Source organism: Lonchura striata, chromosome 2 (genome assembly GCF_050655825.1).
Source record: "Lonchura striata isolate lonStrDom1 chromosome 2, ASM5065582v1, whole genome shotgun sequence".
In the NCBI taxonomy this organism is placed as follows: Eukaryota; Metazoa; Chordata; class Aves; order Passeriformes; family Estrildidae; genus Lonchura; species Lonchura striata.
The window spans coordinates 6,549,548-6,574,320 of NC_140704.1; the positions used below are offsets into that span (position 1 = coordinate 6,549,548).

Genomic DNA, 24,773 nt, shown 5'->3' on the forward strand with positions numbered 1-24,773 from the left:
TCTCAGCATTACCAGCATTTTTAAGTCCTTGAACTGCTTTTAGGTTGGACAAGAATAGAGGTGAAAGTAGAAAACAGCTGAATCTTGGTAATTCCAGGGATTTGCTGATCCACTAAACCTGACAAACAAATTGCCTTGACAACATCTTTGAAATTGCACTCTTGGGCAATTCACTGAAACTTTGAGCAAGGAGTCAATAGTCCAAAACATTGATTTCTAATTAAACAAAAGTACCCACCTACCTAAATGCTACTGTCAAGTGCAATTTTAGGCTGTAAAAACAGACCCGGGCTTGGAATTTGCTTTTAAAGTCTGACAAAGGGATTTGTAATACAGTTGCATGGGAGTATAAATAAATTGTGGTCTAGCTTAGTACATTTAAATAAGTAGAAAGTCAGTCTAGGATAACAGCTTCTCATGTAGATATTCTTTTGAAGTGAGAATGCTTGGAAACTATAGGGAAAGCAGAAAAAAGAATATTTCTATGCTACTCCCAACTGGTGTCATAAGGATGAGAGGATGCATGGAAATCAGCAATTCCAGTGATTTTTAGTATGAAGGTTGTGACCTTCCAGCATCCATCATGAAAGCACTCCAGGCTGTGTTCATTAGACTGAGGTGCCACATATTAAAGTCTTATCTATGTTATTTTATTTCAGCCTCAAAAATGAATCAGATACTTATTTATATCAGAAGTAACAGAGATAGTGTTCCAGCCTTACATACCTATCAGAAATTACTTGTTACCTGAAGAGAACAGAAGCAAGGGATGGAAAAAGGAAATATGATAAATACATAAATATTATTTGCTTTCAGACAAAGGCAGTATCTGCATCCTCTTTCATTCACAGTCAATATCCACCTTCCTTCTATCTCAATTTCTCCTTTTCCCCTTCAATGAACTCTTCCCCATACTTGCATTTCTCATCTTTGCTCAGATTCAATCCCAAGACCTGCCTGTAATTTGTTTCTCTCAGGAATAACATCTATCCCCCTTTTCAAATAACACTATTTGAATAATTGCAGAACGACAGGAAAGTGTCCTTCAGACAGTTAAAAATGAAGTCTTCCTGCTGTTGCTGTGTCTGGGGGACAAACACCTACACCCACAAGTAGCAACAAGGACCAGAACAACTTGGACTCCTCCCAGATGGGAGATCTCCCTGCCCAAAAACCTGCACAGTTTGTAAAGCAGCTTATCAAAAGGGAGGCTTGGCCCTGGGGCTCTCACCACGTTGTTGACAACAGCATGTCAGTGCTCAGTAATTTAGTAATTTCTAGTAATACAGATATTCTGGACCAAATTTTGTGATGAGAGCTGCCTGGAGCAGGACTGGGAAGAAGAGTCAGTGGGCAGATTCATTTGTAGCACTGATCTAGAAATTTGTGCCTTGAGAACACACTGTATTTTTACATGTCTAACCTGCCCTTCAGGCAAAAATAACTTCTTTGAAAATAAATTACTCAGAGAATTTGCATTCTTGGACAACTCATCATGAGGGCATAGTCTACATCTTCTTTAAGCCTGCAAAGGGTTGCAGAGGTGGGATGCTGCACTCTGCTCAATCCACCTCCATTTCAGTTTCCACTGAATCAGTGGAGGTCTTATGGGCTTTATTACTATCTGAATTTACAGGTGCCTGCTTGAAAACACCTTGCTTTTTCTACTGCTTCATGGCCAGAGTCCTTGTCCCCCCATTCAGAATGCCTCAAAGCCAGGATGTGCCAGAAAGCACCAGGACAGTGACTATAAGGAAGCAGAAAACGGCAAATTAAAAAGTCTCAGACATTTAATCAGGCTTGTCACTGCTTTTCTCCTTCCCAACAACCAACTACAGAAATTTCACAGCTTCCAGGTTTTGATACTCTCTGTAGTACAAGATTAATCAGTACTGATCAGCTGGGGCTGCACAACTTCTAAAATCACTGTCAGCTCAACAGAGCATGAAAACCAGTAGAGAAAATCATTAACAAACCAAAGCTGTCTCAGTTTCTGATGATGGTGGTTTTAATCTGCTTTACTGAAGCAACAGGATTTTCTTCTTTCAGTTAATTTATGGCAGTGCTGGAACATGCAGCAATTCCTTCACTCTCATTTATTTCTCCAGAAATATTTTTCACTATGATTTCTCCCCCACTGCCTCATAACAAAAACATCCCACCAGAATGAGAAAAATAAATATCTCTGATCCTCCCACAAGCAGCACCACCCACTTTGGGGTGAAGCACTGGGTGAGCTGCAGCTCTCCAAGCTGGAAGAGAAGGAGATAAAGTCTTATTTCCTTTTGGCAATTGCTATTCCTCATGTTTTCTGTGCTTCATGTTTCCACCCTGCACTTCTCCCATGTTTTCTGCCCCTGTTCTCAGGCTTGTGCCAATGAATGGTGATGAAAGTCAGGCTGAATTATCCCCTGGTTTTCATTTGCAGTTGGAGAGGCTGTGAAGTACCAACTCTTTGGTTTGGGGTAAGTCCCTGCCTGTGGACAGCTGTGTGAGCTGGTCACACCCCATGGCACATTATCTGCATGTGGTGATCATGGATGCAGTCACCACATCGCCATTATTGGGAAGGAAGAACACAATTTCTCTGCTTGACACACAATCCACACTCACAGCCAACCCCTGGGGTCTGGAAAGGACCATGACAAGAGACAGAAGAAGCCCCTTGAGTTTTTGACTGAGAGGGGAAGACATTTCCCTTTAGGCTGAATATTCTAAGGACACCCCACAGCACCTCCCAATGCAATCTAGAGCTTCAGCAGCTCTCCATTCCATTCCATTCCATTCCATTCCATTCCATTCCATTCCATTCCATTCCATTCCATTCCACTCCATTCCATTCCATCCCATCCCTCAGCAGCCCTCCATCCATTCCATGGTGGTTACAGAGACATGAGATGAAAGGAGCACTGAGCAGGTTACAGAGCGACTCTGGGACCATGTGGGGCTGAAGCATTTTTGCACTTGTGTTTATTGGGGTCTGAGCCATCCATCAGGCGCACTCCTCATTTAGTCCTATATGCACCTAATTGTAACAACTGCCATGGAAATTATCCTCAAGAGTGCTGGTGAGGTGGGGCAGGACAGGGGCTGAGGGGCAGCACCCAGGCTTGCTTGGAGCCCCTTGCACCTGGCTTGTTGGGGCTCAGCTTTGGCACCTGATGATTCAAAGCCACCTGATTAAAGTAACAAACCCCAAGAGGAGCAGCATGGGCAAAGAGAAGCTCCTGGGCATTTCCATGCAACTCAAAGACTCCAAACCAAGTGTTTTGAGGCTAAATGCCCAGCACAAAGCAGCCCTGGTGCATCCTCACAACAGCCACAAGCTGCAGAGCGGCTCCTTTGCCGAGCGCTCATGACTTGGGTAGGCAAAAACCACTTCAAACATTATTCCTTTTGCATATGTCACTCAGTCCTTTGTGGAATACATGGTGTTCTTTAAAGGGCACAGCAATTAGCTTCTCTGAGGTCAAAAATCTTTCCCCTTCAGAAATGTCACAGAGCCTATCCATTTACAACACATCGGGCTGTGGCGAGAGCTGCCAGGAGGAGAAACTGCCAGAACCCTGCACAGCAACTGCAAGAGGAAGGAGGAAACTATGCAGCAGTGATCTAGAGGCTGGAGAAATTTTGGGTAATCCCTGCTCTCAGCCCTGCCAAAATCCCATTGCATAAATCAGCTTCCCTGCTGTTTGGTGGACAGCTCAAGCTCCCTGTTGGCTGCTCCTCTCCCAGAGCAAACCATGGGATCTCTGCCTTCACTCCTACTCTCGTTTGTTCCTGGGACTCATTCATGTTTTTCTCCTTTCCCTCTCTGTGTGTTCTCTGCTTCTGTTTGCATTCAGGTCTCCCCTTTCTGCTCACTTGGAAAAAGAAGGACTGTAAGGCTCCAAACCTAGGGAATTAGAGATGACCATCCTTGGCAATGCCACTCCTTATTTCTCCACTAGGATGCAACCTCTGCACCAATGCAAAGGAGGGAAGGGGTTTAGCTCAACTGATACACAGAAGAACTACTTGATAATTTTAATTTCAGTGGCCTGATGGCATCTAGCCCTGGGAAGCCAAGAAGCTGCACTGGCCCAATCCTATTTACAGGGACTGGAGCATTCTTCCTTAAAACACTTATGGAAGTGACCCAGAAAAATCAAAAATTCCAAATTCAACCAGTGTGGGTGTCAGATTACCCCTTTGGGGTAAATATTGGGATATTTTCCTCTTGTTTCCTTTTCCACTCCTTTTCTGAAAACAGTCCAAGCTCATTTACCAACAGGGAGGCTTCTGTCATTCATTTCTCACCCCTGGTGGTAGATGACAACCAAATGGGATGTGCTGGTGTGTGATTAACCCTGAGGAGCCACCAAGCCTGGCTGCTCCCAGTGCTCCTGCACACATTAATACTGGCCATAAAACCTGCTGAGTGCCAGCACTTCCCTTGAAAGCCGTTCAGAAAATGTTTATTGAGGCCCAATAGCTACAGGATACAGATTAAATGCAGCAAATAGTGCAAAGCTTTTGTTTTGACACTTCCCTGCAAGTAATTAAGGCCACTGGGGAGGGGGGCATGAGAGGAAGGCATTTGCAAGTGTGTTAACCTGTTCCCTGAAAGGGACCCAGACCCTGGTGGGATGGCAGAGGCAATCCCCACAATAGAGCATCCAAGGAAGGCAGTAACTCAGACACATCTCTTTTGATTTTTCCCACCCTTGTGACTCAGTAGTTCTCTGTTGATGATGGAAGTGCAGGGAGCTGACCTGGTCACACTCTTACAAGAATGGCATCTGCAAAATCTGTAGAGTGAAAACTGTGCAGAAAACTCTGCCTGGTGCTCACTGTGTGTCACTGGAGTGAGCTAAAAAGCTGGAATAACAGGAATGAGGAAAAGAAGGAGCAAGTATTTTGGCACTGCTAGCATTATACTTTTCAAGTTTTTTATATAACTCTGTCACAAGCAGTATAATTCATGTAGTCAGGTTTTTTGGTGCAGAACAAATTATTTTCTCCATGGAGGGAGTTGAGGACAGGGTTTAGAGTTAGACTCAGAGGAAGCAGACATGCAACACTATGTTTAGTGCTTACAGCAGTGATCTTTTGATACTGGCTATTCCCCTCTGTTGATGAAACCACAACAAGACTGTGAATTAGTGGTCCAAAGTGCCATTCAACATTTAATCAACAAATTCCACGTATGTTTCTATCTAATCTACATGAGAATTTAGGATGTTTAATCAGAGATTTGGGAAGGAATTTTATGTCTTTAAGATAAATATTCCCCTTCTTGTTGCATGAACCTGTGACCTGTCTTTGTGCATGTTGCTGACACTGTGAAACTCCAAAGATCTGGGTCATTTCTCAATCACATCACCCTGACCTTCCTACCACTCCCACAGAAACCCTCAGGTGGGTTTAGGGAAATGCAGAACCAGACACAGTAAACAGTTTTAGATTTAAAATCACTTAACTGTAAGCAGCAGGAACAAAAGGAGAAGTGTTTGCAAGCATTGCAACTTAAAAATTACACATCCAATCACTAAATAAATTGGAAAACATTACACAGAAAACCAAGACCCCAGGTAGCCACCCATCCAACAGCTGTAATTCCCCATCACCAAATGTACATGTATGTCTCCACATTGTGCATTTGGTCCAACACTATCCCTGCTTCCATAATTCTGCTGGGGTTGACACAGTGACTCCTGATCAATAGAGAGTAAAAGAGCCTTGCCTACCTTTTGTATATGTCAGCCTCTCTAAACTGAGCCTTATCCAGCTGATTCAGTGTAAATATCAGTTTTAACCTTCTCAGTCACAGAACAGAATTGCTCAGTAACACTCATGATCTTCAGAGAACCAGCTACCATTAGTCCATGCATTAGGAAATGCATTAAAATTGGTATTTCTCCATTATTAAGACAACAGCCAGATCCTGTTGAAAAATCCCTTTTCTCCTGGCCAGCTGATCCCTATGTGACACAGAGATACTCTCTGACACACACAGCTCAGCACCTCTATTGGAGCTGATACTCAGTGACCAGGAAAGGCTTTTGATTAAGAGACAACAGTCCCAAATTGCAACTCAAACACAATTATACTGATAACTGCAGTGTCAGAAAGATGCTTTTAAATGCATTAGTTACAAGACTGATAAGAATTTTTTTCTCTACTTAAAATTCATGTATCAATAGATATTATTAGGCCTAACTTAGAACTTAGTTGTTATTATTCAATTTAAGTGGCATCAGGCAACAGCCCCTTCTGAATGCCATAGGATTTACTGCAATGCAAGGATTTCCTGTACCACCACGCTTTTCCTAAAGATTATGGCTGGTGTGTGTTGCAGGTGTCAGCTGAGATTTTCATCTCTGGTGCAAACCCACACCAAAATAACCTCCATGCAACAAACGCACGACTCAGTTGGTGAAACTGGGGAGCACGACATTGCTGCTCAATTATTCACTATCACCCTCTCCCAAAAAACAGCGTCCCTCCTTGCTGGATGCAGAGGGTCCTTACCAGACAGGCCCTGGGGGTCGGAGTGGCGCCTTTCCAAGATTTTGCATCGCTCCTTTCTCTTCTTGCTCCCTCTGAAGCTGCCAAAACGCTTCATGAGCTGCGACATGCGCTCGCGTGGCGGCAGCTGTCGCTCATGCCCGGGCTTGGAGGACAAAAAAGCAGCACAAGGCGAGGTGTTGCTCACACCAAAAGCCCAGGTGTGAGAAAATAACTCTCCAGAAAGACAGCGTGGCTGCAAAAGAAGTCCAGCTGGCCAGCAGCTCAGCTCTGAGGTGCCTGGCTGTGGTCTTTGTGGAGAGTTGTCAGGCTGCCGACCCTTGCCCGCCAGGCGCTTCCAGCCTTAATTCCGGCACACGGTGACTGCCCTGCGAGCCTGTGTGGACATGGGGAGAAGTTCAAAGTCTGCCCAGCTTGCAGCCACGGGGCTCTTCTACATCAGCTGTCAGAGGCCTCGGAGACCAAAACGTTTCCCAGTGGAGCAGCTCATGTGGAGAAGGTCAGGAGCCGCCTGATAAGCTGCCTTGTTTAAAAAATAGTGCCGGGGCGAAGGAGCCACCAGCCCTCTTGAAGGGAACTGTCACGTGCAGCTTGGCATGACGACTCTTTCAACAGGCTGTAAAAGGAAACCACCTCTGGACAGACAATTCCTGGCAGCAGTGTCCCAGGCACGCTGGCACCATGATGTGACATCACCCAACTATTTTGATTCACGTGTGCTGGGTCTTGGGAGGGACAGGAGAGCCCAGCTGACAGTCCATGAGCTCAGGAATGCCTGGCCCTCCACAGCTAATGACTGATGGATTCATGGGATCCAGCTCCTGCCAATTCATAAAAAGAAGGCTGATGCTTTCTGGAAACCGTAGCTGGAGTGATGGGCTGGAGCTTCTCTGTGACGTGCCCTCCCCGTGCTGCTGCACGTGTCCCTGTGCTCAGTGCAGATCACTCCGTGCAAATTCGCTTTCTGCAAAGCAAAAGGGACCAGCACAGCTGTTTGTAGCACAGCTAAATCCACCTCGTGGCCTTTTCAATGAGAAACATGCACGAGGCTCTTGCTCATCCCAATCAGCCAGGCTGTATGATGATGTTTGGCTCTGAGTCTGTACATTTAGAGCTGCTTATTTTAGGATAGAGTTGATCATCGTGGGCTGGATCTTGAGCAGCTGGAGAGGGGTGCAAGCATGATCCAAGGCATGGTCAAAGCACTGTATCCAGCCTTCCTAAGATCACAGTAAATGCTCTGTTAAATCACAAGCTTTTTTTAAAGTTACAGCCTTTCCTCTGGACAGCACTAGATTGTGAGGCTCAGCTCTTTCAAAAATGAAACCCTATATGAGTAATGAGAGTCTTATCTTTTTAATTCCTAGGAGGAATTGAAGGTTATATCACCTTTTTCCTCTACAAAGAAACATTACTTCTGGGACTTAATATCATTGGGAAGGAAAACAAAGCCCAGCCTTGAATGCTGCAGAAAAGACCTTTATCAACACAGATTCCTTGCAAGCTCTGTTTTTTTAGAAAGATGCATTAATGCAAGGATGCCTTGGGCCTTCAGGGATCCCAAGAATATGTGCAGAGGTGACAGCAGGTTCCTCTGTCATCTTCAGCTACCAGAGGCTCCCCCAAGTCTACCCTGTGAAGAACGTGAAATAAGACAGTGGAGAAGACACCATTGTTCTTTCACCTAGCAACCAAAACAATTAAATTATTACCAAGACACTTAATTACCTTCCACACAAGGCTCTGAACTGATATCCAAGTGAGGCACAATGATAATTAATGTGAAGCTGTTCTCAGACTTTCCACTCCTGACTAGTCCTCCCACTTACCCTCATCTCCGTGGCCCTGTTTCAGCTCTGCAAGTGAACATCCTGCTGCTTCTGACCAAATAACAACCCTGGGCTTAAAATCTCCTGTCAGCACAGTGTGTTTACACAGCCCCTTCTCCAGCCCCTCCTTTGAGGCTCACTGTTCACCCAGAACAGAGGAGAAGCAAACGGAGCAATGAGTTGAGGAATTAGCAGGGTAAAGTGTCAGTGTCACTCAAATATTTGGTTTAATGTAGCTGTAAGAAATCTTAAGCTCTGTACGCCCCATCTGGCTTTGTGTGACCACCACATTTACCTCTGCAACTTCATCTGCACTGTCCCCTCCCTTCACTCTGCCATGATTATGGCACCACCGAGACAGCAGCTGCCAGGGACAAGCTCTGGCTCTTCCCACAGGCACATTTCCAGTGCTGATTCTCAACCTACTTCCAGAAGTATTTCCTGTTTGAAAACCAGCTCCCCTAAACCAAACCTGGATTCTCCTTGCTGCAAATGAAGTTGTTCTTCTCTCACTCACCATACACAGGGAGAACAGTGTTCCTATTGATCCCGAGTCACCCCTGACATATTTGACAACAGTTATTTAGCTCCCTTTCCAGTCTTTATTTGACCAAAGACACAAAAAGTGTTTCTTACACCCCCAATGCAGTCTGAACCTCAAGCTCCCTCCATTTCAGAAAAGCATTCCTCATTCTTCAGTGGTCAAAGATTGCTAGGAACGACTCAATGTTATCAGAAAGCAAAAAAATTAAAATCCCTTTTAATGAGATAAGAATTGCTATTGCTTCAGCATGGAAACAGCCCCCTTTTTGATAGAAACCAAGGATAAATAGTCACTGATGACCTTTTCAAGCAGGGCCATTGCACCAGGAGGGCTCATTTCCCCTCATTAAGGGAAGCAGCAAGCCCCTAATGTTTCTACACAGAGCTACTAGAAAATGAAACAACACTGCTTAACAACTGACTTTCACAGTAATTTGTTAAAAAAGCACTAAGTGTTTGGAGTATGATCAGTCTGTCTCCCACAGCTAATGGTCTAGCAGATAGTTGCACATTTACACCAGGTACTACATCTTTTTAATGATTCCAATGCAAGGATCTTGTAAAACTAATAATAAAAAGCTGTGCTTCAAAGTGTTCCTTTGGGGCCATCTATGTTCTGGAGATTGAAAACACAAATCCCTTCCATCCCCTCCAAGCAACCATCAAATGTACTCTTGTCAAGCTTCATTAAAATCTCCCAAATTAGTTATCCCATATTATGATTTTTTAGCTGCATAAGGATAACACCCTCCAAAAATCCTACACAAGCTCACTCTGAGAGATACCCAGCAATGGGCAGCTTAATAAAATTGGTTTTGGGGAAGAAGCAAACAAGTAGTGGTGTATGTGTGTGAAACACCTCCCTAGTCCCACTGTATCTGCAAAGCTCACCAGATCTCAGCCCCAAAATCCCCATCCCTGGCTGGGCTCCCTCTTTTTGATGCTTCTTGCTTTTAAGTTCTCCATCTGTCAGGATAAAAGGACCTGCCCCCAGTGATTTACCACAACTCCTCAGGCACAAACATAACAGAAATCTTTTTTTCTCTGGATGTCATGTGAAGGTTTATTCTGTGAGGTAGAATTGAGGGCGAGTGTTCAGATTTGGTCACCAGACAGAAAATATGGAAGATGCCATTATACCAAACAAGTGCAGCCACCAGAGCTTTGAAACACAAACTGATTCATCCATTTTACAGAGGTGTAAATTCTGTGCCATGGGGAAAATACTTCAAAAACTGGTATTTCAAACCATTTCTTCAGTTGTCTTTTTAACAGGAGCTTGAACCTGATGTACAAACTCAGCAGCAGAACACAGGGCAGGCAGTGGGAGCCACTTAATGCTATCTAATTTATTTGGATGTGAAAATGGAAAAAACAATGTTTTCCTCCTCAAAATTTAAGAGCTCATTTAGCTCAAAACAGGAAGGCTAAGAGGAATATGTATCCCCTTAGTGACAATTACTGTTTGAACTGGCTGCTGACTGCAAATCAGCAAAACCAAGCATTTCCCTTTCCTCACTGCTGAGAATTTCCTCGTTCAAAATGCCCTCTGTTTTTGTCATTGCTAAGAGAAATAAAGCTCAGGTCCATGCTCAGAAAGGTAAAGCATGACTCTTGCTTGCATTTCTACATGGATCATGTTTCTCTGCCATGTGGTCCTAAAAGTTTCCTCTAAATTGGATTTTTTTTTTCTAATTTTCATTTTTTAAACTCTACATAATGATGTTGGCAAAACTGAACATTTTCTAATGCTGTCAGGGGTGCTGGCACATGCTTACACATCTTACAACACCAGACTGATCTTAACTGCAACCACATTTCATATAAAGAGAAAATGTGGAAAATATTTCAAAATAACATGCAAATAAATATGTAAAAGAGATCTTTGCTTTAAAAAAAAAAAAAAAAGCCTCTGGAGTCCAGGTGATACAATGCACAATAACAAAAAGCCTGTTTAGCCTGAACACCATTTGCAGGCTGATTGAACAGAACATATAGCCCATGTTTTCAAAGAGAAACACAAACTACCACTTTCTCCATCTGGTCCAAGCCCAGCTCACACCCCATAAAAGAATTGCAAGTTTATGACTCCAAGCTGGGCTTAATTACTTCCCATAATCATAACCAAGTGTTTCTGTGTAACGAGTTTTCACCCCCCTTTTTTAATACTACTTCATGCTGCTTTCACTATACATTAAGAAAGATTTCAATCTCTGAAAAATCTGTCAGAAAAATCTAGAAGGTTATTTTCACTTCTTTCCAGCAGTCCCCTAAGGTGCACTCTATATTCCCCAGAACTCTTGGTAAATTACTTATAAATTACATCCTGGCATCTTTGTGATGTTTTCCTATCCTCCCTTTCCAGAGCTTGTAACACAAACCAGCAGGAATAGGAGGAACAGCAATAGCAGTGTTGGCATCTTGGAGATTTCTAGTAAGAAAAACACTCTTTCAGATCCAGAGCATCTATCCCAGAAGAGAAATAAGCTGGGACTGATGACTGTGTTTTCATCCAAATGATAATTTTATCATTTCCCCCCATCCTTCTAATAAGCTTGGTGCATATGTTTCCAGCACTCACTTCTTCAGCAATTTCACATCTATTGTGAAAAACTGAGCTGTTTTTAAATGCATCACAATCTGGCTGTGCTCAAAACACCAAAACTGTATTCCATCCAGGAAGTACAAGATGTCTGGTGACAACACCACTTCTAAAATTTAGTAAGTTCTCAGCTAAAGAAAAACATCTCAACAGTAACTTTTACCAAAGGAAAAAAAAAACAAAAAACAAAAAAAAAAAAAAAAGAAAAAAAAAAAAAAAACAAAAAACAAAAAAACAAAAAAAAAAACACCAAAAAACAAAAAACAACAACAAAAAAAAAACAAACAACAAAAAAAAAAAAAACCAGCAGAGATAAGTTCTTTAGAAGCATTTTCCACTTCGGCTTTTCTCGTGTCTTCTTCCTTCTCTTTCTTCTTTCTTCTATGAAGTCTTTCAAATATGTTGATCCACAAAACCTTGAGAAGGAGGTAGAATTCACTGGAATATCACAAATCTCCTTTTTGTTCTCTTCTTGTCCTCCTTTCTTTACTGCTTTTTCACTTCTCATGCAGAATTGGAACAGATTAAATGATGTTAAAGTGGGCATTGTAAGGCTGAACAAAATACCCCCTTCAGTTTAAATTAAAGTCTTAAAACCAGCACTGAATGCATCACAAAGGGAATGTCAGCAAATGAAATAAGACAGAAATTGCTAAAAAAACCCCCAGTAATGTGGTAGGGATGGCCAGTACCTGAAAAGTGAAATTCATACAATTATCCCAATACTGAGCTCCCATGAAATCTAAGAGACTTAAAAATCAGAGCATCACTATTCTACAGAAATACAGGCCTGCACTGATTCAGTTTTTGGAGAGGAGAGAGGAGAGGGGAGGGAAGGGGAGGGGAGGGGAGGGGAGGGTTAGGGAAGGGAAGGGAAGGGAAGGGAAGGGAAGGGAAGGGAAGGGAAGGGAAGGGAAGGGAAGGGAAGGGAAGGGAAGGGAAGGGAAGGGAAGGGAAGGGAAGGGAAGGGAAGGGAAGGGAAGGGAAGGGAAGGGAAGGGAAGGGAAGGGAAGGGAAGGGAAGGGAAGGGAGGGGAGGGGAGGGGAGGGGAGGGAAGGGAACTCACTGAGTTAGCAACAATTGGCACCAGTGCTCAGCTGTCCTTGCATGTCAACCCTACACAAAGCAGTCACCCCAAAATGACCCACTGCTATGCCCCAGTGGGTGAAATAAAGACATATATGCTATATTTATATTACATATATGCATACAATCACAGACAGTGTCCAGCAGCATTCTATTAGTCCTGTGAGACAACAAGAAATGCTGGCTGACGAGAAAATTGAACCACACCTTGAAAAGCTAAATGCTTAGATAATGGTGGAGAAGCCTTTCCCATTCCTGACTCCAGCAGTTTCACCAGTGACTCTCACACTCCCCACTGATTAAAAATGGACCTCATAGTTCAGCTGCAAGGGAGCAGCAACTTCCAGAGTAATAAAACATTCCCCATGAATCTCAAGGGCAAAGGAGGATTTGTATGCCTCTCCTGCTCTTTGATGCTGAGGTGGTGCAGAAGAATCCGAAAGCTACATGGAGGTCACCTAGAGGTGTTTATATAAATGTTATTTTGGCAGTGAAAGCAGGGTCCTGTAGCAGGGAGCTGAATTGTTCACTGAACTCAAGCTCGAAGCTCACAAAATCCCAAGGACTAGCCAAGGTATCCATGGGAAGGACTTCAACAAATTATACAGCCACTGCCAGTGTGGCTACATCAATGGCCAAGGACACTGCACAGGACTCCATCCTGATGAACTAAACACAGGAGTGATGCCAGGAGGGAAAATTCCTACAGGATCACCCAATGCAGCATTCTTAATACAAGTGGGATTGCTCCAGCCAGGGGAATACAATAGAAAGGGAGGAATCCTCTATGTAGATGGGGACTGAACTGGAGTCTACCCCTCTGCACAGTCTTTTGGATTTGCAGCAAATCCCTTCATCTGTTTGTTCAAGGAATTCTTAGCAAACTACACCAGACCTTCAGGTCTTCAAAAAATAATACAAGGGATTTAAAAAACCCTAAAACCTGCACCAAAAAAAACCCCAACCAAAACCAGAAAGAACCAAACCCTTGCCTAAAAAAAAACCAAAAACCAAAACAAACAAAAAAAACCAACCAAAAAAACCTCAACACAAAACCCCAAAAAATCAAAACAAAAAACCCAAACAGAAAAGCCAAACAACCAAACAAAAAAACAAAAACCAAAAAAACCCATAGAACAAAACAAAAACCCACAGAAAACAAATCCACAAAAAAACCCTCATGATATGTCTTCATTTTCTACCTTAATTTTCCAAGAAAATTAATGACTCAGAAGCATCATTAGTTGTAAGCAAATGAATAAAATCAAGTGCTTTGCATGCTTTAATGTCATAATAACAACTGGCAAACCAGCTCTGTTAACTTCCCAAGATAAACATCTCAGGAACCACCACCTCTTAGATATAGATAGATAGACATAGATATAGATAGATATAGATATAGATATAGATATTAGATATAGATATAGATATAGATATAGATATAGATATAGATATAGATATAGATATATGATATAGATATATGATATATCGAGAGAGGAAGTTTACTAGGATTAGTTTTTCAAATATGCCAGAAGATATGGGAATACAGAGGAGAAAATATACATTGTCACACAAATGAGGTCTGGAAGAGAAAATCTTTCTGGATTCTTTTTCCAGGTTTTGTTGTTGCTGTTGCTTGTTTTAATGGGGTTTGTTTTACACTTTTTGCACCCCGATGACACTGAGCAATTTTGATAGCCAAAGAAACTTCACTGACTTTTAAAGATAGATGAAAACACTGTGAGAAAGACAGACTCTGAAGCTTTTTGAGGTGGTACAGAGGCACTTTAACAATCTTCAAAGGTACAAAAGGGATAAAGAAAGCGACAGTATGGGAAAACTGGATTGTTTTACTTTTGACAGTGATCTAGAAATCACCCAAGTATTTCCTATTTATTGATGATTCTACCAATTTGTGTAACTGGCAGACAGATGATTTGGAAAAAAGGATCCCCAGGATTCAGCTAAAGAGCTCCTGTGACTGTGGGAGACACAATCCTATGATTCAAAGGATAGTGTGGAACAGCTTGGGTGGTGAAAAGTTCCCTGTTCATTCCTTGTATGAGTGAAAACACCAAGCACTGTCAAGTTCAGAGCTGTTATTTTTAGGATTGCGTGAAAAATCTCAGTGGGTTGGCTGGGACCAACACAGACATGAACTAGAGAAAGCTTTGAGTCTTTATGCCTTGGGATGACAGAAGGACTGGAAACCCAGGAGCTACAAGGCAGCAAGAAAATATTCCTGGAAAAGCCAACCCTGCCAGTCTGCACACACAATACCTGGCAGGAGAAAAACAGCCTGACACTTTTCACAGCAGCTAATGATAAAGGAAGAGACTGGAAAGGCTGTCAGCTGTGTCCCTGGGGATCTGCTTGAAAGCCAGAGTGAGAAAGGGGTAACACCACTGCCACTCCTTACACAAGGTTTCCCTGGTCATTTATATTTTAGGATCCCCTTATGAGTCAGAGGACCAGTGCTCAGGCACATCCCAGCTGACACTTAATTTGCAGCCAGCATCTTTCCCTGTTCACTTCCTCAAAACACATTGAGCCTCAAACTGAGAGACTTCTGGAATCGTGGAATCTCTTTTAGTAATGGAATCTTACCTTAGTAATACATTGGGTCAATCCCAATACTATTTGTACCTTGTCAAGTAAATTGAAAATGATCTAAAATAGTATCACAGATGATCAGAATTTGTTGCAGAGAGCCATCAGGTCCCCAGATCTTGTCCAGGTTCATGCAGTGGCTTCAGTGCTTAAAGTAGGAAGCACTCTACCCAGTAGCTCTCCTGTCACTAATCCTTAAATTCCATAGTAAGAAACAAAGCAGAAGCTCAGTGTTATGGTCACAGAGCTCTGGATATATCCAGCAGCAGAGACTCTTGAATTTCTTGGTCTGCCCCTAAAGCCTCCTCCACCCCCAGTCCCTCACTCAGGTGCCTCTGTTCTCAGGGCACATTTCTAACACAGGCCTGGAGCTTTCTCCCATCTGGTGCAGTTCTGGCTCTCAGAGTCAAGGTTGCCTAAAACAGCCTGTAAAAACCTACCCATGTTCCAGACTGAACACTTTTGTTATTATTACATATTTGTGGAAAAAACCCACTCCATCATCACCTGGCAGCTGGCAATAAAGCCTGGCAAATCTGACACTCAGCTTATTTGCAAGCACGTCACTGGAGCAAAAAGAAAAAAAAAAAAAATTAAAACCTCTGTGCTAACAGACACAAACAGAAATTACTGCTCCAAGCCACACAGTCCTTTAAACCAGGCAGGTTGATTCCAGTCATAATAAAATACTTTCAGGGCAGAGGAGGGGAGGAAGAACACTGAAATGGGACTGAGTATGGCATTAATAGACTTTGGTTTTATTCTAAACTCTGCTATCAGGCAGCTGCACAGCCAGGAAAAACCCACATCACCTCTGTGAGAGCTTCAGATGAAAATCTGTCTTCAGATGTTACTGCACTGCAAGAGTCTCATGCTTAGACTAATCCCTTTTCTACTCCTATTAACCAGAAAGTTAATTTAAAATCTTAAAGAAAATAAAGACCCACAGCAGAAAAAGTAGATCTTTATGGTGACCACAGGTTTCTGGCTTTCCTCCCTGTTTATTTGCTGCCTTTATGCATTACAAGCCTCTGCATTCAAAGGCAAACAGCAAATTTCCTGTGTCTTCAGGAATTGCTCAGAGAGGGATAAGTGCAGGGTGGAAAGCACCAACCCTCAACCCAAGAGACCAAACTTCTGCTGGCCTTAGTAGCAAAACCAAGGCTCATTGCCAGCAAAACTGAGCTTCTCAAGATGTCTTTAAATTAATTTCTGAGTGTTTTTTTCCTGCACGTGTTAAAAGATGTGACACACGCTCCTGTGCCAAGGAAGGTCCTGCTGATCTTTGAATCAGAGCCCTCAACACCACCAGCCTGAGTCAGCCCTTCAAATTCCCTCTGCACCCTTCAGTTCTCCCTGTTTACAGTCACCTGCTACAAAATTCACAGTCTTACACTACATTAATTAAAGAAACTTCACCGAAACATGGAGAAGATCCACTCAGGCTCATGGACTAAGTTTTGGGGAAACTGGAAGCAGAGAGGGATGCTCCTGTCCCAGCCTGTACCCTCCCTGCTTGTACAAACCTGCCACAGCACAGCCTGAACATATCCAGCGTGGGAGGGAACGCGTGGGGCACCAGCAGAGCCCAAAGGACTTTCTGCTGCTCAGCAGCTCCCTGTGCATCTCAGAATGTGCTTCAGAGCTCAACAGCTTCATGCCAGCAGCAGGTTTTTACTGGGATTTTGTGGTACCTCCCCTTCATGACTGGGAAGCTCCATGTGTCTTCACAACCTCTCCTTGTTGTTGTCACCAGGCATTTCCCCTTGTCACAGATGGTTTTGCTTTCTGCTGCAAGGCCACAAAACATGCAGCCATGCCTGGAGAGGGCTTGGTGCAGCCTGAATTGGTCCCCAGCTGTCGGAATCTGATGTATTGATGATCCCAAGATTGTAGAAAGTCTCTGTCAGCCCCGCTGCCAAAGCAGAAGCCATAATTGGTCTGTGCTGGTTTCAAGGTTATTTATTCTGTTTATCTCTAACATGTTCTGCTGCCCTGCCCAGCTCTGTCCTGCAGGGCAGCGTGTGGGGCTCTGCCCTCAGTGGGATGTTACAAACATTAAATACCAGAAACTCCCTGGGCTGGATTTACAATAACATGCCAATATCTGTCACCTACGTTGGACAGTGTGTCCCCAGCCCGAACCAACAGAAAAATGCCAACACCACAGTGAAACATGGGGGGCATGAAGAAGGAGAAAAAGGACAAGACACACCCAATTTCCTCCATCTTGTCCCCTTTGAACCCCTAATCTAGAAACTTAAAATTTTACTTTTGCACCCGTGCCACACTTAATTATTACTTATATCAAACACTCAGAGCTTGTAATTCACCCTGTAAGATTGAAAACTCTTTTCCATGGACAGAGATCACAGCCAGTGTCTCTGGGGGCTCTGTCCAGGGGGGTTCCTGACTCCCTGCCAGGGTCCCAGGCCTTCCAGGGCAGCCAGAGGAAAGCCCTGGATATCCACACACAGTGAAGAATGAAGCTGGCTCTTCAACAGTTTTGACTGCTCAGCTCCAAGAAAATTTCTACTCTGTTAACAATGTCAACACAAAACCACTTGCATTTCTCTAAGGATGTGGCAAACCCGTGTCCTTTCCTTACAGCACTGAGCCCACCAGGCTGCACTGCTCTGTGCCCACCAGTCCCACCTCACCCCTTTAAGACTGCAAATCAAGGGCCTCTCCCCCTCCTATATTAGCATTATTAGTGTATTAATTATATTAGCATTATTAGTGTATTAATTAGCCTCATTTACCTCCTTGGCTTTTGCACCATGCAAAAAAGAACGAGGAAAGAAGAGCGGGAGGCTTCCTTAGGACAGCAAAGGGCTCCTCTATCCCTGCAGCCTTCAGTGAAGTGGCAAAAACTGCTTATAAACAGCTCAGTTGAACATGATTCCTTCCCCAATGCACAGCAAGTATCTGTGTCCCAGGCAGAGGATAAGAAACTTTGGGGAAACAAAGTGCCAGGTTTAGAGAGAAACACAAATTCCTAGCCATGAACTCATCACCGGATTTTTCCCTCAGAATTTTTGCAAGATGTGCATGTGCTGTGAGCTGCTGAGCCTCGCATCTGCTGGATGGACAAGAAAGTAATTTCTAAGAATGTCAGTGATGTCAGGCATTTTCTTTTTTTAATGTGACCATAAAGTGGCAAAAGCTGTCAGCGGCACTGGCAGTAGCTTAACAAAAAATGTTGACGTTGCCTGGATACTGAGTCCTGCTCCAGCCTCGGATTTGCCTGCATGTCTGCATTTGACAGGAGTAACTCCTTGGGATTTTAGGTTTTCTTTAATATTTCGAGATCCGTGCAAATATCTCCTTATTCAGATCCTCCTCTCTCCTCCCCCACTTTTTTGCTTTGTAAAATGCAAACTAATTCCTCAACCATAGTAAAGCCGTAAATAAGAAGCCATAAAAATATTTTTTTCTAGTCCTTTTTTTTTTTCTTCCAGGTTAATCTTTTCAGTTACATAAACACTTTATAAAATAGCATGCAAAAAGTATATGAGAATCTGTTTATGTGATTAAGGCTCCTTCTTTCCCAGTGACAGTATTTCATGCCTTGCATTTGCCGCTGCTGAAATTTGCTCAGCTGTCTCTCCATGACCTCCAAAGCAAAAGGCAGCAGGATTTAACATTGCTTCTCATGGAGTGCTTACAGTAAATCACTACTGCTGGGTATCCATGGAGTCTTGGGAAAAAAGAGCATTATTAAGTACCTGCTAATTTTTTGTTACAGTGGATGGATTCCAGGTTTTCAGAGATGGCAAAAATCCAGCTACTCCAAAGAGAAGTGAATTTTTCCCAGTCTTTCCCTTTACTGTTCTGCTCCCAATCTGGTTTGTGCTTCAGTGTTTGAAGAAAAGAATTCTGGATGTCATTTAATGAAGTACTGCAGTGTTTTATTCTTTTTGGTAAAGAAATTGGAAAAACTTTGGAGAGCTTCATGCAGAAACAGAAACAGGACCAAAGTGCATATACAAAATACGGCACTAAACTCCTCTTCCTGGCAGCTAGATGACAGAGAATTTAAAAACATCCACTGCAGGCAATTTTTCCAGTCTGGTCCCTGACATGGTTCCCAAGTGAGGAACAATGCAGAGTTATCCTGCTGCCCCACAGCAGCAGATTTCAGCACCCTGCAGGGCTATTTTCCAAAGGAAATGATGTGCTGTTCAGATACTTGCTTTAGTGTCACTTTTTAAATTTATCTAATAATGTCATAAGATTTCAATAGGCAAGCAGGTCTTTTAACAATGCCACCCCAAACATCAGGTCCCCATTCCTGCAGAGCCCTTCTGCACTGGGGAATGACTCAGTTTAGCTATGCTGAAGCAAAGGGCATGCTCTCCTTTCTCTTCCAGTTCTTCATTTAAAAAAAATCCATATATTTTAACACTAAACATCATGAATGCATCATATCAAAATGGTAAATAAAGCTTGAATGCAACAAGAACAGGTACCACAATCTCATAACTCTTCCCAGCTGATACCAAGCACAAAGCTGTGTGAACTCATGAGGTTCATCTATTCAATGTAATCTGGTTTTCCCTCTCATTATAATAGTAGCAGACATGAGATTTTGGGCATTGTCAACTTCAACAGCTCAGTGGGGAGAAGAAGACACTTTCTTGTTGTAGCACTCCAAATTTTAACATTTAAGCACTGGCAAAAAATTTACTCAGAAAAACTTGACATTGACAAAAAAAAAAAAAACAAAAACAAAAAAAAACCTGGATGGAAACCTAGAAGCAGAAACAAGCCTGAAAAATATGTCTCCTTTTCTCAGCTTTAAAACTGGAATGGAGAAAATCATAGGCAGAAGAAAGAAAGGTGGGGATGACTCAACAGGCTCATTTTGTGGTGATGCCTTTTGCTGCTGCCTTCCCCAGTCTGATGTTGCTGGAATCATCAGAGCACTTGGATGTGTTTGAAGATGCCAAAGTCAGTGCATGGAGGCAGTGCCAGGAGGCTCCCACTGAACTTGTGCACAAGAAAAGCCTTCTCCCACTGCACCTCTTCTTAAATACAAAATGCAAAATACAGGAACAAAAATGATGGTGTGAGTCCTGATAATCACACTGCCCAATTCTCTTTTCCAAGCACAGGTGAGGCTCCCAGCCCAGCCCAGGGCAGCTGGATCCTCTCTGGTCTCTCTTGGCTAAACCAGAGCCAAATTTGGCAAAGCCCTGGCACCACTGCTGTAGGTCCATGCTCTGTTGGCATTCCCCCTTCCTGAGTTTGTATCTGGGCTCTCCAGGGAAGCAGCTGCATGCACTGGATATAAGTTTCCCATTGTGCAGCACAGATTTTTTTACCCATTCTGCTTTATAAACTCCTCCACTGACAATGTTCACTGTCTCCAAATCCCAGCTCTCCAAACAGAGGGGCTGTAGGGACTTTCTGTGGTAGCCACTGTGGCTTCCAGCTGCTTCAAACAAAGCTCCAGACACTCTGCCTCAAAGCTCATCCCAAAAATGATGGGTGACTTGAACAGCAGCATGACTTCTGGCCAGTCCTCAGCAGTGGCTGTGTTGACTTTAATGCCATTTAATTGCAGTGACATGTCTTTAATAACAAAACCCATGCCAAGAAACTGTGGTTGGAGCAAGAGTTGACTTAAGGACAGTTTCCAAAGAGTCTTCAATCCCCTCTTCTCTAACTTGTGGCTTTCTGGGTGCTGCACAACCTTTCCTGGGTCACTGAGGGTGAGGAACCTTACCCCAAATGTCACTCTCTGGAAAAGCCACGTGCTCCTCCAGCACCACTCTCTGAGGCTGGGGACAATCCCAAGGCAGCCACCATCCCTGAGTGTCTGGTGGGGCTTTCTCCCTTAAAAAAAATCTGAGATTTCAGCTCTCTTTATCATCCCTGAACTCTGTGGTTAAATGAAAGAGCAGCACATCAGCATGGGGCAGAACCCCCGATGACATCTCCCTTGCACAGAAGCTCCACACACACCCCACACCACCCAAAAATCAGGAGAGCCTTATCTTTCAGGATTTATTTGACAGCATGGATATGTGTGACTATTGCTACATGGAGATGTTCCATATAACACACAGAAATATGACCTGCTAATCTCCTTATTTGCATTTTCATATTCCAGTATTCTTTATACATTCTTCACTCCAATGGCCTGGATAATACCAGAGCAAAAGTCCTCTTTGCTTAAACAAACTTCAAGGGACTGTGGCCCATCACAAAGGAATCCCAAAGGAATGGCTATTTATTATATACATCAGTGACATTAAGACAAATGTTAAATCTCAGCTTCTTTTTTGGTCTTTGTTTCTACAACAAACAGAGAAAAAGAAAAATGTTCTTAGCATCTGCAACAAAGCCCAAATCTGTCACTCCACAGCCGTGGCTTTGACCATTTCTCTAAATTTAGAACGTCTCTCCCTACCTGTCTTCCCCTGACACTAAGAATTTGCTGATAATTCACCTATTTTTCTGCAGACTGGGCTTCTGATCCAACAAAATCTAGAGAGCTGTACAAATGGGTTTGCATTAATCCCCACCATTTGTTTGAAAGATTTCTGTGAACACCAGCAAACATACAAGATGTCAGATCAGCAATATTCCCCATTACTTACTATTTATCCCTTTGATTGCATCAGAAGTAAGGGTTTTCCTCTGGCTTTTAAAGGACAACCCCCAACACTTAGATCCCCATGTAGGAAACTATCGGTTATTGTTCACCATCTTCACAGGGGAGATGAGCAAATATTGCTGAAATTAGCAAAAAGATTTCTGTTTCTTTGGTTTGGTAGTTTTGGGGTGATTTTTTGTTTGTTTGGTGTTTTTGTTTTGTTTTAAGGAGGTTTTTGCTTTTTTCTTCAGATCAACTGATTTAGATGGCTCAGGGATTTACTATTAATTTCAGGCACCCAAGTTTGGAAATTGTTCCACTGGATTCAGAGCCTGATAATGAAATCTTCCTATGTCACTGTGAAAAAGCCAGAGGTAGTAAATCCAATATCTTTAAATGCACCTAACAGAGCAAAATTTGATCTTTATGGAGGTAGAAACACATTTTAACCAGCTTTGCTGCAAGAGGCAATACTTTCTTCTAAAAGACAAAACTCAGCTAACCATGCATTCATTTTTGAGGTTCACTCTCCTGAACAATTTCAGGCTGGTGCTGCCTTGCTGAGGACTCCTTTGGCAAAACCCCATTTCTATTAGCTGGCTACTTGTTTCAGCTGCCACTGGTGCTTCTTGTCTTTCAGAAATCCTTAAAAGTGCACTGAACATGGCCAAACTCACCCCTTGTCTACCACACAAAAAGGAGGCAGCACTAATAGAGATGCTAAACACAGAATAAACCACACAGGCTCCATTTGCCACCTGTAGCTGCTCTTGCTCCTGCATTAAGCATTAGCTCACGTGAAATTCTTTCACCTTCCCTCCAAAAAGTCTTGACTTTTGTGGAGTTTAGATGTGCACCTCTATTTTGCATGGAAAAACAGCCAGTTTTGGCCTCTGGAATGCTCAGTGCTCTGGGGCATGTCAGTGTGAAAGAGGAATTGAAGCAAAAGCTTTAGTGCAAACAGCTCCATCCTGTGTGAGCTACAGCTCAGGCTGCCAAGTGCAGTTCTCTCACCATTGAACAGTTTCATGGAAAGACTGAACATGAAGAGCTTTGGAAACCTTATACTGAGGTTAAGCAAACAAATCTGACACCAGACCTTCTGCCCAGCTCAGGCAGGCAGTGAGGCTGATACATCCACAGTGACCCTGAAATGAAATGCTCTGTACTGCCAAATAATGGTGTTTGTTGAGGAATATTTGATTAATGGCTTACCTCAACACGTGCTCCTCAGCCAACATTTAATTGCATTGTGGGCCATGCATTTATCAATGCAATTAAATGTCTACCTTGAGATGGAGTGTCATATCCTGACCTGAAGGCAATGTTAAATTCTCCTGGGATGAGGAGAGAAGTTCATTTCCTGAACAACTGCTGAAATTACACTTTGTAGAGAGGGATGCTTTTAGTCCCTGATGTTTTAATTGTTTAGAAGTTTTTTTTGAAAAAAAGGCAACAAAACAAAACAACAGCAAGCATAATCAAAGGTTCTTAGCTCAAAACCTAAGCCAAGGCATTTCCAGGCAGGCAAGGCACTCCCAGGCTCTCCACAGGAGAAGGAGCAGCAGTGGGATGCCCACAGGAGGGCACCTACGTTTCACAGAGCTGTAGGAGCTGCCAGGGAGGTGCAGTCTGGGCTGGCACAGCTGCTCCTGTCACCAGGGTCCCGTGTCACACACCCACACAGGGCTCCCAACCTGCACCCACTCACATCTGGGGCTCAGAGAGCTGTGAAGAGCAGGAGATGCTGCAAGAAGCAAACTACAAAGAAACCCACCACAGCTGCCAGCCAAAGTGTGCTTACAGGAAACCCAAGGCAAGCTTCAAAATAATTTAACTAAAGAACTGAGGTGCTTTGATGGTTGATCATCAAAGCCTCTGAGTACTTGTTTCACATATCAACTACACACATTAATATTTTCATCATCTAAGACAAGAGTTTTTTTTAAGATACAGAAGAATGTTCAAATACTCTGTGAACTGCTAAAGAAAAGGGCATAACAAAAAGTTTATACATAAAAAAATCCAAAACAACAACAAATCAAAACAATCCACAGCCCTTTTTTTGTTTGCTTTATTTTGTTATAAAACTAAAGTAAGAAACTTGGATTTCATGAACACTTGGTGCCCTTTCTAGAATCAGCCTTCCCTGGTGGGAAGGTGCTTGAGATCCATCTTAGAGATCCCAGGCACAGGGACCTCTGTAAGCTCTCTGCTGCTTTTAGGTTTGTCATTTATAGCAGTCACCACTGCTGGTTTTAGGACTGTCATAAATCAGTTAATTTCTGCCATTTGAATCTTTCAGCAATGCTCTGTAGATGCACTGGTTAGGTGTTCAGCTGGATACCAAATTCTAATACCCAGACAGACCAAAGGGGCAGCACTGTCTGAGAACACCAATCACAGATAATTGCCAGAGATGGATAATCAGAGATTATTCTACTGACTAAAATCTTCCCGTCAGAAAGTTTTCTATTCAGGGCATTACTCTCAAAATCACATTCACTACATTTTTGCTTACTCCAGTTTCACACTGTACCCTTACAAATCCTCATTTCCCTGCCCCATTTTTTCTGTGAGCATCCCCACACACCCACTCAGCAGCACAAACCACTCAATACAACCCTGGTGCAGCACAGAGAGGACAAATCACAAAATGGTGCAAAATTTGGGGAGCATGGACCTCTGGCTAACATGCATGTGAGTGCCTGTGAGTAACAAAATGCTTTTATAAACCTGAATTTGGGTTATTGAGTCCTTTGCACAGTGTTGTCCTTCATTCAGTATGTCCCACACTGTGCCAGGGAAGCTTTTCAGAAGTTTTGATGGATTATCAATCAAATTTATTGAAAGGTTCAGATGGATAGGAACCATTCATAGATCACTGTCCAAAAATTAGACTCCAGACCTCTTTTCTGACATCAGTAGAAGACTTTGCCTGTAATTTTAAACTATTTTTAACTTCTAGCCTTCTCCAGCAGATGTGTTT

At 43.0% G+C, this 24,773-nt stretch overlaps 1 protein-coding gene across 10 annotated transcripts in view; it reads right to left on the reverse strand.

The window, feature by feature from the left end:
- The window catches only part of PRKAG2 (protein kinase AMP-activated non-catalytic subunit gamma 2), a 236,458-nt gene that overhangs the window by 101,340 nt on the left and 110,345 nt on the right, over positions 1–24,773 (reverse strand). Inside the window, exon 1 of one of the 10 annotated variants that reach the window (XM_085572916.1) lies at positions 6,514–7,730. The exons of the other annotated variants lie outside the window; for them this stretch is intronic. Within the exon in view, the coding sequence (XP_085429042.1) occupies positions 6,514–6,619 (106 nt within the window). The 5' untranslated portion in view covers positions 6,620–7,730. Of the gene's footprint in view, positions 1–6,513; positions 7,731–24,773 lie in introns of those variants that run through there. 10 annotated transcript variants of the gene reach the window in all.